General features: G+C 21.9%; 4 protein-coding genes across 8 annotated transcripts; 1 reads left to right on the forward strand and 3 right to left on the reverse strand.

The window, feature by feature from the left end:
- Positions 1-76: 76 nt before the first annotated feature.
- Positions 77-3,281, reverse strand: LOC726586 (ATP-dependent RNA helicase DDX24). The gene is made up of 9 exons (XM_026442142.1): positions 3,021-3,281; positions 2,072-2,824; positions 1,851-1,996; positions 1,467-1,759; positions 1,174-1,396; positions 1,014-1,125; positions 768-885; positions 507-684; positions 77-428 (listed from the first exon to the last, which is right to left on the reverse strand). The coding sequence occupies exons 1-9, from the start codon at positions 3,204-3,206 to the stop codon at positions 125-127; spliced, it is 2,313 nt and encodes a 770-aa protein (XP_026297927.1). The 5' UTR covers positions 3,207-3,281; the 3' UTR covers positions 77-124.
- A 1,440-nt stretch (positions 3,282-4,721) lies between these two features.
- Positions 4,722-7,446, reverse strand: LOC551090 (conserved oligomeric Golgi complex subunit 8). The gene is made up of 10 exons (XM_623489.6): positions 7,305-7,446; positions 7,117-7,188; positions 6,915-7,039; positions 6,529-6,804; positions 6,252-6,465; positions 6,022-6,173; positions 5,670-5,945; positions 5,401-5,589; positions 5,175-5,330; positions 4,722-5,098 (listed from the first exon to the last, which is right to left on the reverse strand). Exons 1-10 carry the CDS (start codon positions 7,357-7,359, stop codon positions 4,796-4,798), a joined length of 1,818 nt encoding a protein of 605 aa, XP_623492.4. The 5' UTR covers positions 7,360-7,446; the 3' UTR covers positions 4,722-4,795.
- On the forward strand, positions 7,383-9,052 carry LOC726617 (39S ribosomal protein L48, mitochondrial). 2 transcript variants are annotated; one of them, XM_006559603.3, is made up of 5 exons: positions 7,383-7,545; positions 7,982-8,166; positions 8,278-8,355; positions 8,473-8,606; positions 8,677-9,052. In XM_006559603.3, exons 2-5 carry the CDS (start codon positions 8,143-8,145, stop codon positions 8,966-8,968), a joined length of 528 nt encoding a protein of 175 aa, XP_006559666.1. In that variant the 5' UTR covers positions 7,383-7,545; positions 7,982-8,142; the 3' UTR covers positions 8,969-9,052. The 2 variants fall into 2 exon arrangements, with proteins under 2 accessions (XP_006559666.1, XP_006559667.1); XM_006559604.3 differs by having other exon boundaries at positions 7,383-7,523.
- Positions 9,053-9,194: 142 nt separating this feature from the next.
- On the reverse strand, positions 9,195-14,397 carry LOC726636 (WD repeat-containing and planar cell polarity effector protein fritz). 4 transcript variants are annotated; one of them, XM_026442213.1, is made up of 15 exons: positions 14,374-14,397; positions 13,771-13,900; positions 13,512-13,689; positions 13,238-13,431; positions 12,983-13,083; positions 12,768-12,882; positions 12,490-12,699; positions 12,247-12,410; positions 12,068-12,175; positions 11,788-11,996; positions 11,600-11,723; positions 11,357-11,526; positions 9,585-11,275; positions 9,345-9,477; positions 9,195-9,289 (listed from the first exon to the last, which is right to left on the reverse strand). In XM_026442213.1, the coding sequence occupies exons 2-15, from the start codon at positions 13,831-13,833 to the stop codon at positions 9,204-9,206; spliced, it is 3,546 nt and encodes a 1,181-aa protein (XP_026297998.1). In that variant the 5' UTR covers positions 13,834-13,900; positions 14,374-14,397; the 3' UTR covers positions 9,195-9,203. The 4 variants fall into 4 exon arrangements, with proteins under 4 accessions (XP_026297998.1, XP_016769233.1, XP_006559669.1 ...); XM_016913744.2 differs by lacking the exon at positions 14,374-14,397 and adding an exon at positions 14,142-14,326 and having other exon boundaries at positions 11,950-11,996; XM_006559606.3 differs by lacking the exon at positions 14,374-14,397 and adding an exon at positions 14,142-14,326 and having other exon boundaries at positions 11,854-11,996.
- Between the last annotated feature and the right edge of the window lie 60 nt (positions 14,398-14,457).

Genomic DNA, 14,457 nt, shown 5'->3' on the forward strand with positions numbered 1-14,457 from the left:
TTTTTTTTAAAATTTATTTTATTAGAGGAAAAACAAGATGCAAAGAATAAAACAGATTTATAAAAAAAAATTTATGAAACATTTATTTATATTTATTGCCTTTTATCTTACTGAAAAATATATATTATATTTTCTTTCTATTTTTTTTCTTTAAAGCTTTAATTTTATAAGAAGCTGTTTTAAAAGATGTATTAGATTTTTTATTTCTTTCTTTCTTTTTTTTTGGAATTTCTTCTATAACTCTTTTCATTACATCAATAGCTTTTTGATTATCCTCATCTAATTTAAGTTCAATATTAACATCTGGATATTTTCCGGAAAATCCTTTTGGAAATAGCAGTTTTGACATAAGTGATGTTAATTGACGTTTTTTTATTTTTAATTGATGTTTTAAATCTGCTTGTTCTTTTATTCTTAACTCTGAATCTCTGTAAAATAAATTTATTTTCACAAAAGAAAACGAATATTATTAATTGTTATTGAATTTGAATTAAAAGAAATCTTACTCTTCGTCCTCTTCTAAAACCAAATCCATATCTTCAATTGCTTTACGTAACCAACCTTTTTGTGAATTATCTCTACGACACTTCAATTCCAATTTATCAATTTCTCGAGCAATATCAACTCTTTCTTTTACAGCAATTAATAGTTTATCTACTACAGGAAACATCGGTAAATCTTCCGCTAAAATTAAAATTATTGTATTATTAAAAATATATGATATTAAAAGTGAAAATATCACGTGACAATTTAATTTCTTTGCTTACTGCGACCAAGTGTTTTACATAATTTACTATAGTATTGTTTTTCAGAAGGTTCCATCATAAGTACTGTTATGCCATTTTTTTCTGCTCTTGCTGTTCTGCCACTTCTATGTACATAACTCTAAACAATAATTATAAACATAAAACTTAAATTGTCAAATATATTTAATAATATTGTATTAATTTGATAACAAATGTTCAATTAATTTACACATAATTAAAATTTTTATTATATCTACTTATACATACCTCACTCGTTCTGGGAACTTGATAATGTATCACATGTTCAATATTTGGAATATCCAAACCTCTTGCAGCTACATCAGTAGCTATTAATAATCCATTTTCATCTGTCTGAAATCTTTTCTTTTTTATTATTTCAAAATTATATATATTAAATAATATTTACCTTTCAAGATTTTTTAATCGTTGTCTTTGCTGCATACTTGCATGTAACGGTAAAGGTTTACAATCAAGAATTCCAAAAAGAGTACTTAACCGTTTTACGCAACCAATACTGTTACAAAACACTAATGTTCTACCAGTATATCTTTTCAAAAAATAATAAAGATAATAATCTTTATGATCTATTGTACAAGCTATTCTACATTCCGTTAAATTAGCGGTAATGCCTAAAAAATAATTTTAATTATATTATATCAAATGCATTATTTTCAATTATATGATAAAAAAATTTGCAACCTGATTCTTTTGTAACATCAATAATTTTTGGATTCTTTATTCCTACTAATTCCATAATTTTTTCTAATTTCTGACTAGGTGTAAGTTTTTTTATCTTGCTTTTAATATGTTTTCTTTTTTTCTTTTGTAAATATTCTGGAATATCATGTACCATAGTTAACGTAGCAGAAAATACAAATGTTTGTCTTTCTCTCAATCTTTTTTCATTTGTATTTATTTTTTCCAATAACTGTTGCAATTCTTGGAAATGTCCTTTTTCTAACATTCTATCTGTTTCATCAATAACCAAATACCTGTTGAATAACATTATTTCAATGACATATATTGTATATATTTAAAATAAATCATTAATTTAAATAAAATATTTTAATAAATGAAACTTACTTAACAGAATCTACTTTACAAAGATGTGGATTACCATACTGTATCAATTCCCATAATCTACCAGGTGTTGCAATTACAATTTCAGGACCTTTACTTAATATTCTTTCTTGTTTAACAGCTGCCATTCCTCCTAATACTACAGCTATCTAAATACAAATATAAATATCAATACTTAATAATTAATATTTAAACAATTTTCAATATTATTTATCAAATCTTACTTTAATATCTACATATTTTGCTGCTTTAGTCAAATGATCCTTAATTTGAATAGCTAACTCACGAGTTGGAGTCAATATTAAGGCATATAGTGGTTTTTCCATATAATTTTCTGTATTTGTTTCATTAAATTTAATATTATTAATTACACGTACACAACCTATATTGTTTTCATTAACACTATCAATATCTTCTTCATAATCAGATTCAGATGAGCTATTATCAATTTCTATTGTTTTATTTTCAGAGCATATCCAACCTTTGTTCTCAATAATTTTATTTCTTTCTTTTTCAGATTTTATATTTATCTGATCAGATTGCTTATTTTTTAATTCCAAAATACCATTTATAATTGGAATTCCAAATGCTAATGTTTTGCCACTACCTGTTTCAGCAGCACCTAATATATCTCTATGACCTAATATTGCTGGTGGTAAAGTTAATGCTTGTATAGGAGTTGGTTGATAAAATTGTTGATCTTTTAATGCCTTTATTATAGGAGTGGATACACCTAATATTTGCCATTGTTGCGCATCAATATCATACATATCATTTTTACTCTCATTACATTCATTAAAAAACTGATTATCATTATTAGAATTAATATTTAAATCATTTCTTGGAGATAATTCTTTTTTTATTTCTTTATCATTTTTTTCTTTAAGTTTCATTTTTTTAGTTTTCTTCAATAATGGTTCAGTAACATCTATGTCATTTTCCAACCATTTATTGGAATGTTTATGCTTTCGTGAAATCTATTACAAATAAATAAATGTATGTACATAAAATATATATCATATATATATATATATATATATATATATATATATATATATATATATCATAAGTTATTAAATAATAAATTTTCAATAATAATAAAAATTATCATCGATTAATAATTAAAGTGGATTAAAAATTCAATATTTTTGAAAAATATATTTCTTATTTTACCTTAGGTTCTTTCTTATCATTTTTGTCATTATAAATTACAATTTTTGTTTTATTATTTTCTTTTTCTAATTTATAATCAGTTAATTCTTCAATACCAATTAAATCCTCAACATTGCCCGAAAATACAGAACCTTCTAATTTTAGTGGTTTCCATATACTTAAATTACTATGTTTTTTTTTTGCCATAGTTTTTATATTAATATTAATATAATTAATATTACAATTGCAAAGTTATTATATTTAAATATATATAATTTTAAGAAAACCTGAAAAACAGAAACACGTGGAGAATTAACATTAGCACACACAGTATAGAAATAAATGTACTTAAACCTTGAATGAATATTTAAAAATATATATTATATATATTTATTTTTATACTTTTTAATATAAATAATAGTCAACAAACATATAGTAAAAAATAATCAAATTACATGATAAAATAAATCGGAATCGTTTCTTAAGCGAATAAATTTTAGAAAACAAGTATAAATGAGAAAAGCATATAGTGAGAAAAGGATAGAGATAGAATAAAAATTGTATTACTAGCGCCATCTCTAGTACCGCAAAAGAAACTAATAAATAAAGGATAGCAAATAGTGAAAAAAGGATAGAGATAGAATAAAAATTGTGTTACTAGCGCCATCTCTAGTGCCAGAAAAGAAACTAATAAATAAAGGATAGCATATAATGAGAAAAAGATAGAGATAGAATAAAAATTGTATTACTAGCGCCATCTCTAGTGCCACAAAAGAAACTAATAAATAAAGGATAGCATATAATGAGAAAAAGATAGAGATAGAGTAAAAATTGTGAAATCAGCGCCATCTCTAGAGTGCCGCAAAAGAAACTTATAAATAAAGGATAGCAAATAATGAGAGAAAGATAGAGATAAATAAGAATTGACTATTGGTGTCATCTCTTGAATATTTATAGAAACATTTTTTCTAAAACTACTCAAGAGATGGCGCTAATTCTTAATTCTTATTCTATTTTATTATGTCTTTAACATTAAGAGATGGCGCTAGTGGATAATTCTTATTCAGTATCCTTTTCTTTTTATTTGCTGTCTTTTATTATTATGAGTTTCATTTGCGGCACTCTGAAGATGGCACTGATTTCATAATTTTTACTTTATCTCTATCTTTCTCTTAGTATTTACTTTCCTTGTCTTATTTAGTGTAAAAGTTTTTATTTCAACGATTGCAATTTTATTCTGAATTAATAATATATCTCGTAATATAATAATACAGTATATATGAAAAATTAATATAATGGAATATTTTAAAACTTTATAAATAAACTTTCAAATCCAATAACATCATCTTTTAAAACCATTATATTATTTTTTAATTGTAATTAAGTATACAAATAAATACTCAAAATGATACAAATAAAAAAAATGCTTTTAATAATTCAATTACATATAATTATACATAGACAATGTACATATAAAAATTAAGATATAATAAATAAATATTTTGTTTAACATTAATAAAATATGATAATTTTTTTGCATAAATTTATATAAATAATAAAATAAATTTATTTCAATAATTTGGTATGTATATTTTAATAATAATTTTATTTATTATTATAATTTCATTATTTAAATATATAATTAAATAAAAACTTATCTAATAATATTAAGTACTATTATTAATTTATATTTATAAGGAAATAAATATTATATACATGTAATTCATTTAAAAAATTATGTTTTTATTTACAAGATTTGTGTATATAATAACATATAAAGGAACAAAAATTAACAATTACCTATTTTGATTTTCACCATCAGCACTTGAATTATTTGCAAGAATTTTATTATCTTCAGTTAAAAGTTTCTTTTCTTCTTGTAAATCAGTTTCCTGTTCTGTAACTAAGACTGATTCTGGCATTTTCAATTTTTTTAATTGTGAAGTGGTTGTATCTATTTCTGTATTTTCAAATGACGATATTTCAGAAGTTTTATGTAACATTAATGATTGTACATTAGAAATTGGTAGATTTTTCTGAATTGGTAATAAAGGAGCCAAAGGTTCCAGAATAACATTTCTGTTTAAATATGTTATTCCCTGCAAAAAAAAAATATATTTATTTTTCTTATATCTGTATATTATTAATACATTTTTATGTTGTAAAATTTTATACCTCTGTTTGTAGTAAATTTTCTGAAATTCCTAAATGAATTGCACTTTGGTTTGGAGGAAAAATAGCATGAATACAATACTGTACATAAGGAATTAATTGTTCACTTAAACATTCTATAAATTTGAGCATATTTTCTCTTTCTGGAGCTGCAAAAGCCTGAAAAATAAAATAATATTATAAATATAGATTTATTTAATTGAATTATAAATTAAAAATACATACTTACTTGCTGTTCTTGTTTATAAAAAACTAATATTGATTTTACTACATTTTGTAAAGATTCCTGTAAAATTTTTGTACAAAAAACAGAAAGTGCTATTGGTGGACAAAGTCGTATTTCGTTGAAAGCTGATATAAGACCATTACAATATTCAGCTAAAGGATAAAATTCTACCAATTGTTCTGGTGGATTTTCCTATAAAATTAATCCGTAATTTTTATTCATAATTATTTTATTAATATTCAATATATATATATAGACAAATATTTACTTACTGATTTAATTGTAGTAGTCATTTTAACATTTGTCTTTTGTATTTTGTTAATTAATGTAAATGATTCCATATCTTTTTCAAATTTTTTTGTAGTTTTGCGAACACTAGTTTCAAATTTTTCTCCAATAACACGTACAAATATATCGCACATTCGACCAGTAAAATCAACACCTACTCTACCAAATGATAAACCAAAATATGTACATTGACCCAAAATAGAATCTATTGATGTCACACCAGGTAAATCTTGTTCTAAAGTCATTAAGAATTGTGATATCTAAAAAAAAAAAAATAAATAAATAAAATAAAATTATATTAAATATATATAATCAATAAATAAATGTTCATTATACTTTTTCTTCAATCCAATGATAAAATATAGCACATTCATTCACTGTTAGATCTCTTCCTGGTTCATCATCATTAAACATAGCTTTATATTGTGTTATTATATTAAATAAATATATTCTTGATAATTCTATTGTTTTTGTGATATGAAGATTAGCTAATAATAAATAAAAATATCAAATATTATTAAATTGTCTATTTAATATTACTTTTATTTAATAAAGTTTTAACTCACAATCATCTTTAGGTATAGCAGTCAAAAGACTTTGAAGCCAACTATCACGAGCTTGTAAAAATTTAATACGTAATTCTGGTTCTGTAAAAGCATCCATTGATCGTAATAATCCAACAAGTTGTAGACATCTTGCAAGTGGTAAATCTCCCCTTAATGAACCAACAACTTGTCCTACCATACCAGACCAACTACTTTCAATTTCTGCCACTATGGACTAAATTGTTAATAAACAAAATGAAACATGTTTTTTATATTTTATAAGCATATTAAATCATACCGATATAATTGGAATATCTCCATGTTTAGTTCCTAATTGACGTGCATATTGAGATAATTCTAATGCTTCATTATATTGATTACTCCTTAAACAAGATTCCATTAATTGAGGCATTTCAAGTACTTCAAGTAATTCTGCATTTCTTGTTAATGTCAAGCTATTTATTCTTCTATGTGTATTTATGTCTTTTGATGTATCACAAAATGATTGGCACTTTTCCACAAATTTAGGTATTTTTTGTACAAGTCCATCAAGTCGATTTTCAGTTTCATTGAACTTAAAATTAAATAATATATTTCTATTATTACGTATTTTATTATATATATATATATTTATTATAAATATATTAATATTATAAAAAATATTAAAATTTGTAATATTATTACTTGTTTAAATATTTCTCTAGAACTTTCTGCTGTTTGAACAAAAGTTTTATAATTTGCAAATACTAAGTCTTGTGTAGTTTGTAATACTGAAGTTTTTTCATCATCTAAATGATTAGGTTCTTTATCTAAAAAAATATAAATAATTAAATTCTAATTTTAATAAAAGGATTAATTAAGGAGTATAAGAAAAAAATTATCTTACTAAGTTGATCAACATCATAACCACCAAGTTTTGATAAATATTGATAAAAATCTGGATTTTCTTTCCATGATTCTATAAAAGTATACAATATATCCATATTTTTAATTAAAGATTAATTTCAAACAAACAATGTAAATACATTATAACATATTGAATATGTTTTTAACGAAAAAACAAAAATATATTACCTGGTATACCATTTGGAAATACAAGATTTATAACATTTTCAGTTTCGATATCCATTTTTTATTTAAATAATACATTTGTATATTCGATAAAAATATTTAAATCACTATTATGAATTGCATCTTTCATAAACATATATTACACGTCTAAAATCTTGTTTTAATCTTACGAAAATATCTTGATTGTGCTAGTGCAATTATTGGCTGTTCATTGCATCAATGGTATGAAAGTTCAATAAAAAAAGTTTAGTATTTTTAATTTTTAAATTATTTATATTAATGAATTATTTATATTAATGAAATTATAAAAAAATGCAGAATTTCAATGATAATTGTAATAAATTTTCATCAATTAATTGAATAATAAAATATAACAATATATAATTGATAAAAATACATGAATAAAATATATTTACAATAATATTATTAATAAATTTTTTATTTAAAATAAAATTATTTTAAAAATAGAAATTTTTAAAACATTGAAATTTTATAAATAAATATTTTTATCATATAAATTTAATTTTTAAAATAAATAAAAAATAACATTTGAAATAAAAATTGATTCTTTTAAATAAATGCAACGATTATGTATTAATATTATATTTAATTCATATTTGTAAACAATATTTATTTTTTTAATAATATTTTAATTTCGATTTATGTAAAAATGTTTTTAGATATATGGATATGTTACTTAATAGTATATGATATGTGATTATTACAATCATATACTATTTAATTATTAGCTATGATATAATTGTAATAAATAATAAAAATTAAAATTATCTATATTGAAGATTAAACGATATTTTTTAATATTAATTTCATTCAGTACAAAATGATATTAAGTGTTCTTAAACAGGTAATTGTATATATTTTTTTGATTAAAATAAGGTTAAATAAATATATTATTAAATAAAAATATATTATTTATTATAATTTATATGAGAATAAAATGAAATTATATATATAGTTTACAACATATTATCGATGTCCGCTATTTAACAAAGGAATAAGATTTTATGGTATATATGAACCACCATATCTAAAGGTAAATATTTATATTATTATTATATTAAACTTATACTTTATATAAATTATATAATATAATTATATTTATATTATGCTGATATTATGTTACTATATCAATTTATTTTTATTATTATAGAAAAAAGAATATGAAATACCAATTTATCCTGTTTTAAATATACAAATTAAAGGATATAAATATTCTCTACTTGAAAGTTATCAAAGTTTTATTCATAAAATAATAAAAGTATTTGATATTACTATTGATGACAGGTAATATTAGTTATAATTTTTTTATAATAAATTATTTAATGTTATTTTAGTAACATATTTATTTTTATAGTTTTGCCTTTCCTCATAAAGAATTTAAAATAAAAAAATTTAAAAAAAATAGTTCAATAATTGATGCTGAATATCATTTAAAAATTTATGAGAGAGATATACAAATATCAAATGTATCATCTACAATATGTCCTATTTTTATTAGGATATTAGAAGCAACATTACCTGAAGGTGTTTCATTATCTATACATGAATATGATCCAATTCTAAAAAAGAAATGTGCAATTCCAAATAAGGAATTGCTTGATCTCAAAGCAGAATTACAAGAAATGATAAAAGATAGAACAAAATAAGATTAATAATAAAAAATTTACTATTGATATAGATAGATAAAAGAATTTCATAATTCATGTAATAAGATATAAACATTTTAATAATAGAATTCAAAAAGTTTTTATTGCATAAAAATTGTATATAATACAAAAGTATATATGTTTCTTTATAAATTTTAAATATATGTAAATACAGTCTTATTTATATATGTATATTTTTTTTTTATTTTATATTTTGAATTTTGACCTTTTTTTTTCATAATAAACCAAAGTGTACAACTTTTATTTTTGAACTTTCTTCTGGTCTTGAAGATTCTTTTATTTTATCGTTAATATCTTCTTCTAAAAAATAATATATATTTGAAAAATATTATGATTATTAAACAATATTACTCACTTGATAATGGTTGAAAATCTTTAAGATAATCTTCATTTCCAAGGCACAATGGAAGGCTTTCTGCTAACTCACGTTTGGGATCAGTTAAATGCACTTGACTAATTGTAGAACGTTTTTGTTTATGTGATTGTCCCTATCAAATTTGATAAAGAATAAACACATATATAATAAAATAAATATTATATATTATTGATTTTTAATATAGTATTTATATATAATTATAGATATAATTATACTTACCGTACCAGGTACCAATATATGAGTCACTGTATCTGAAAATTTAACCTTTGGTTTTTCATTTGTTGCTAATGTTGTATCTGTGAAGGTAGAAAAGGGAGTACAGGATATAGAATTAGATATAGGAGTTGATATAACAGGTAAAGGTGGAATGTTAGAAGATATCTTAGATTCTTTATTAACACTAGTATTTGTACCATTTTGTGATAATACTAATTTTGAATGTCTTTCAAATTTGTTTTGTATACCATAAGGAGTAGAAAATTGTGAATTACTTAATCTCAAATTATTAGTAGAAGAATGCATATCAAGATTATCACAACTTCCATGAAGTGAAATGCAATCAAAATCATAATTAAATCTATATCTAGAAGATTTAATATTGTTATATTTAAATTGATCTTGCAAAATATTAGATGTTGAATTTTGTTTTTGTAATAAATATGAATTGACATTTCTTGTTTTAGTAAATGAAAATTTTCTAACAGACTCATCAATATCTGCTAATCCAGATGTACTTCTAGATAAACGAAGATTTTTTTTTGGAAGACCTTGAAAATAATTTGTAAATGAATTTGTTAAAGAAGGTGGTGGTGGAATATTAAAATCTACTTTTTTTGCTAGGATAGATTGTTGTAATTTCATATTAGAATTATCTTCATTATTAAAATTTTTTAAATTACTATTGCCAGAATCTTGTATTTGATTTTCAAGAAAATTAAATGAAGTAGAGGCAAGATTACTATGATTGTTATGAAAATTAGACATTGATTTATTTATTACAATAGAATCAGGAAGTGCTTTAGACACAATATCATTCATTATAACAGATGATCTTATACTTTTTAGAGGAGATGAAGCAATATTTGAATCAGATTTAGTAGTAACTAAATCATTAAAAGAATTATCATATGAATTTGAAGTATCCATACCAACTGTACTGAAAGATGTAGACATAATATTATTATCTATATTATCTAATGAAGATCTTAATAAATCAGAAGAAACATCTGATGTAACTGATTCATATGTTGGATTATTAAAAGGAGTCGACATAAAACTGTTTTCTTGTATTAAATTTGCTGTTGTTGCATTATTAGATACATCATCAAGAGAAAATTGCATTTCACCACATAAAACTTTGTTTAATGCAGTATCTACAGAGTTTTCATTAAATCGATTAAATATTCCGGTTTTTCGTTCATTTAAAGATAAACTTCCAAATGAAGTTGTCATTAAATCATCAGAAATATTATTGAAAGATTGTGAATTAGAAGACATTGTAGATACTGGTATTGAATTTGTATGAATTTTATACAGTGGTTTGTTAAAAGATGTTGATGTAAGAAATGTATTTGAGAGCGAAAGATGTGATGAATGATTAAAAGAAGTTGTGACAAGAGTACTATTAGGCATGTTGAAAGATGTTTCTAAATTACAGTCAGTTTTTGCATCAGATGATACATCTGTAAATGATGTGGATAACAGATTTTTATGAAGAGGATGTGGATGGAGAATTGGTAAAGGTGGAATTTGATTATTGGATTCTTTCTTATAATTATGATTTTTCGATTGTTTCGTATCAGTCTGATTTTCTTTTGAAAAATTTTCACTTTCATCACTGCAAGATTCTTCTCCTTTATCACTTATTGAATAAGAACAAATTGAACAAGATGCTCTAGAACACGTAGAATCTGAAATTTTCAAAATTTTTTTGTATATAATAGTTTATAAAATAAAATTTTCTGTAAAATATTTAATTATATAACTCTTACGTGAACTATTGCAGCTGTTTGATCGACTTAATATACGTTCGGCATTTTCTTTTGCTGCAGTTGCCATTGCTGTATCATTTACAACTAATGCATAAAAATGTATATCCATGAAAAGATCATGATCATTTAAGTCTATAGCAAGCCTAAAAGCTTTTTCAAACATATGATACCTACAATATTTAAAATTAATTTTATATATTACATGAATATATTATGTTTTTAAAAAATAAAGATATAAAATACCTTAATAAATGATGGAAAAAACGTCTTGTCAAATCTCTTATTTCATCTCCATATTCTTCTTCAATAGCTTGACTTATTGGTTTGATAGGTACATGGAAACTACCCAAAGCATTCTGTATGAGATCTAAAAAATCAAATTATTTGCATTATATAAAATAAGATAACTGAATTGTAAAAATATATCTTACTTTCACGTTCTGTTGTCAATGGTAATTTAAATAAATAATTTACAATCTGATTTAATGCATGCATACATGCACGAGAATGAGTATCCCAATTCATAGCTAATAATAAAGAAGTTGCTTGTTCAACTTGTGATAAAGATAAATATCTCTTGACTAATACATCACCAGTGAAAGAATTTCCTTCCAACATTTTTATAACACCAAGAGGTCCTCTATTAATATATTATATTAATATTTTTTTTATTTGTTGTTTGTTTTATAAGAAATGTTTTATAATTCATACCGTTGAAAAATTATTAACAATAAAGAATTCCCATGATTATATAAATTAATGTAACAATTTAAATCATTTTTTTTATTCCATTCCATACGCAATAATGCAGGTTGAATTCTACAATGTAAATAAATATAAATTTTTTAACAATTTTTATTAATTTAATAAAAAAAGAATTAAAATAATACCTAAAATATGAAGATAAATCAAGAATATTAGTTTGTGTTGCTTCTTCACTTAATGTTTGACTTTTAATACAATTTAAAGCAATGTCAAAATGTTGAAGTTGACCTTTATCATTTCCAACAACAAATATTATTCCATTACTATGCCATGATGCCAATGTAGGTATCTTAAAAATTGGATGATTTAGAAATATAATGATTTTTTTAGTTTTGTTATTAAATTTTATATATATGTTCATAACTTACAAAAACTGCTTTTACACTAGTAGTAGTAGCTCTAATTTGATCATAAATTATAATAGAACCATCTATACAGCATAATAACAACAATTCTTGAGTTGGTGAAAATTTTACACAACTTGTATGTGTAGGTAATGAGATAGATACTACTGCTATTCTTTGAAGTTTATCTTGTTGAGAAACTTCATATGTACGCCATTCTATAGTTACTTCTCCCTAAATTATATTTATGATGTAAAATGCTTAATTGGAAAATTAATATTATTATTAATAAATATTATTACCTTTCGCGATACTTTTTGTTCTACAGAATGAATAATGTTATCATTGCATACATCAAACATTATACATAAGGGATCAAATTCACTACGTATATAACAAATTAATTCTAATTTTACTCTAAAAATAAAAATGTATTATTTATAAACATTTTTATTATTATGAATAAGAATTCAAATGTTTATTAAATATTAAAAAATTAAATTAAGTAATTTTATACCCTATTAAACGATAAAGATGTATGTTAGCACGATCATGTTCTTTTACAGCAGGACTCCAAGGATAAACTTCATTCATAGTAGATTTCCACCAAATTAATATCTAAATTTATAATAGTTTATTATATTAATATAATATATAAATATTATATATTTCATATTAAAATTGAAAAATAATAAATATTAGAAATTATTAATTATAATATATGAAAAATTATTTACTTTAATTCAACAGTTTTTAATATAAATATAATTACCAAATCTCCACATTTATTGGTCTGAACTTTTTTATCTAATCTGCGACCATTAGGACCAAATAGATCAATTGTAGACAATTTTGGTTCAAGTTTATTAATTTTATCAAAAACATGTCTTTTTGATCTTGTAAAATGTATAATAGTTATTTGGTTATCATTATAAGTGCAAAGAATATAATTTTTAGTGATTATCACTGTAAATATAAATAGTAATTAAAGTTTCTTAATAATTAGTTTTTTAATTATGTATAAATATATAAAAATAAATGATTACCATCTGATATATGATCCAATAATTTTCCTATAAGATATTTATCAAAAGTTATTTTACAAATGTCACCAGTGTCTATATTAGCTTGTATTTGTATTAATAATGCATTATTTAACATTAATTGTAAAGCACAATCATTATACCATTGACAATATACAATTGAATTATCTTTTAATTGTTCCTACAAAAATCAATTCAATGTAAGATTATAAAATAATATATATTTTTTAGTAATTGCAATTTTTTTTAATTGCAATTTTACCTCTAAATATTTAATAGAATCTTTCAATTTATTTCCTTTTTTATTTGTTGGGACATATATCATACCACGTTTCTGACAATAAGATTTTTTTCCTTCTTCATGTATATGATCAATACGTTTATCATGATATCTAAAATAATAATATGAGATTTGTTTTTATTATAATAATAATAAAGATAATTGTAAATAATAATGATAGAAATTATTATATAATTATGTAAATATGGATAAAATAATTATCTTATAATAAAAATATTTTATAGTATTGTATTTTCTATTTAATTTTATTAATATATATAATTATTTTATATATATTATATATATTATATAATTAACATAATTTATAATACAAATAAATTAATCTATTTTACCGAAATGCACCAAAATCTGTACTCTTTATATTGATATTATCGTCGAAAGTCCATAAATTTACTTCTCCTAATAATGTAAACATTATAAAATACTACGATTCTAAAATCATTGAATATTCATATCAAATTATTCACAAAGAAACGTCACATTAAGCTTAAAAGAATTAAATTGAATTATATTAGAATTAAATATAATAATATTTAACATAAGAAAAATTAATATTTTATTTACGATTATTGGGACTTGTTCTTCACCATTTTGTTACAGAATACTATATTACCGGTACATCATTTCAATTATAATTGTAAAGTTAAT

Source organism: Apis mellifera, linkage group LG8 (genome assembly GCF_003254395.2).
Source record: "Apis mellifera strain DH4 linkage group LG8, Amel_HAv3.1, whole genome shotgun sequence".
Classification (NCBI taxonomy): Eukaryota; Metazoa; Arthropoda; class Insecta; order Hymenoptera; family Apidae; genus Apis; species Apis mellifera.

What these genes read in the sequence shown, in the direction of transcription:
- LOC726586 (XM_026442142.1), bottom strand. Translation starts at nt 3,206, where the DNA reads ATGGCAAAAAAAAAACATAGTAATTTAAGTATATGGAAACCACTAAAA. An exon ending in CAAAATATGTAGATATTAAA is followed by an intron (nt 1,997 to 2,071) that starts GTAAGATTTGAT and finishes ATTTGTATTTAG; the next exon opens with ATAGCTGTAGTATTAGGAGG. An exon ending in TGATGTTACAAAAGAATCAG is followed by an intron (nt 1,397 to 1,466) that starts GTTGCAAATTTT and finishes ATTATTTTTTAG; the next exon opens with GCATTACCGCTAATTTAACG.
- LOC551090 (XM_623489.6), bottom strand. Translation starts at nt 7,359, where the DNA reads ATGGATATCGAAACTGAAAATGTTATAAATCTTGTATTTCCAAATGGT. An exon ending in CTAGAGAAATATTTAAACAA is followed by an intron (nt 6,805 to 6,914) that starts GTAATAATATTA and finishes TTTAATTTTAAG; the next exon opens with TTCAATGAAACTGAAAATCG. An exon ending in AAAATTTACTACAAACAGAG is followed by an intron (nt 5,099 to 5,174) that starts GTATAAAATTTT and finishes TTTTTTTTGCAG; the next exon opens with GGAATAACATATTTAAACAG.
- LOC726617 (XM_006559603.3), top strand. Translation starts at nt 8,143, where the DNA reads ATGATATTAAGTGTTCTTAAACAG. An exon ending in TATTAAGTGTTCTTAAACAG is followed by an intron (nt 8,167 to 8,277) that starts GTAATTGTATAT and finishes TTATATATATAG; the next exon opens with TTTACAACATATTATCGATG. An exon ending in GATATTACTATTGATGACAG is followed by an intron (nt 8,607 to 8,676) that starts GTAATATTAGTT and finishes TTATTTTTATAG; the next exon opens with TTTTGCCTTTCCTCATAAAG.
- LOC726636 (XM_006559605.3), bottom strand. Translation starts at nt 14,224, where the DNA reads ATGTTTACATTATTAGGAGAAGTAAATTTATGGACTTTCGACGATAAT. An exon ending in TTTTTCCATCATTTATTAAG is followed by an intron (nt 11,527 to 11,599) that starts GTATTTTATATC and finishes TAAATATTGTAG; the next exon opens with GTATCATATGTTTGAAAAAG. An exon ending in ATATATTGGTACCTGGTACG is followed by an intron (nt 9,478 to 9,584) that starts GTAAGTATAATT and finishes CAAATTTGATAG; the next exon opens with GGACAATCACATAAACAAAA.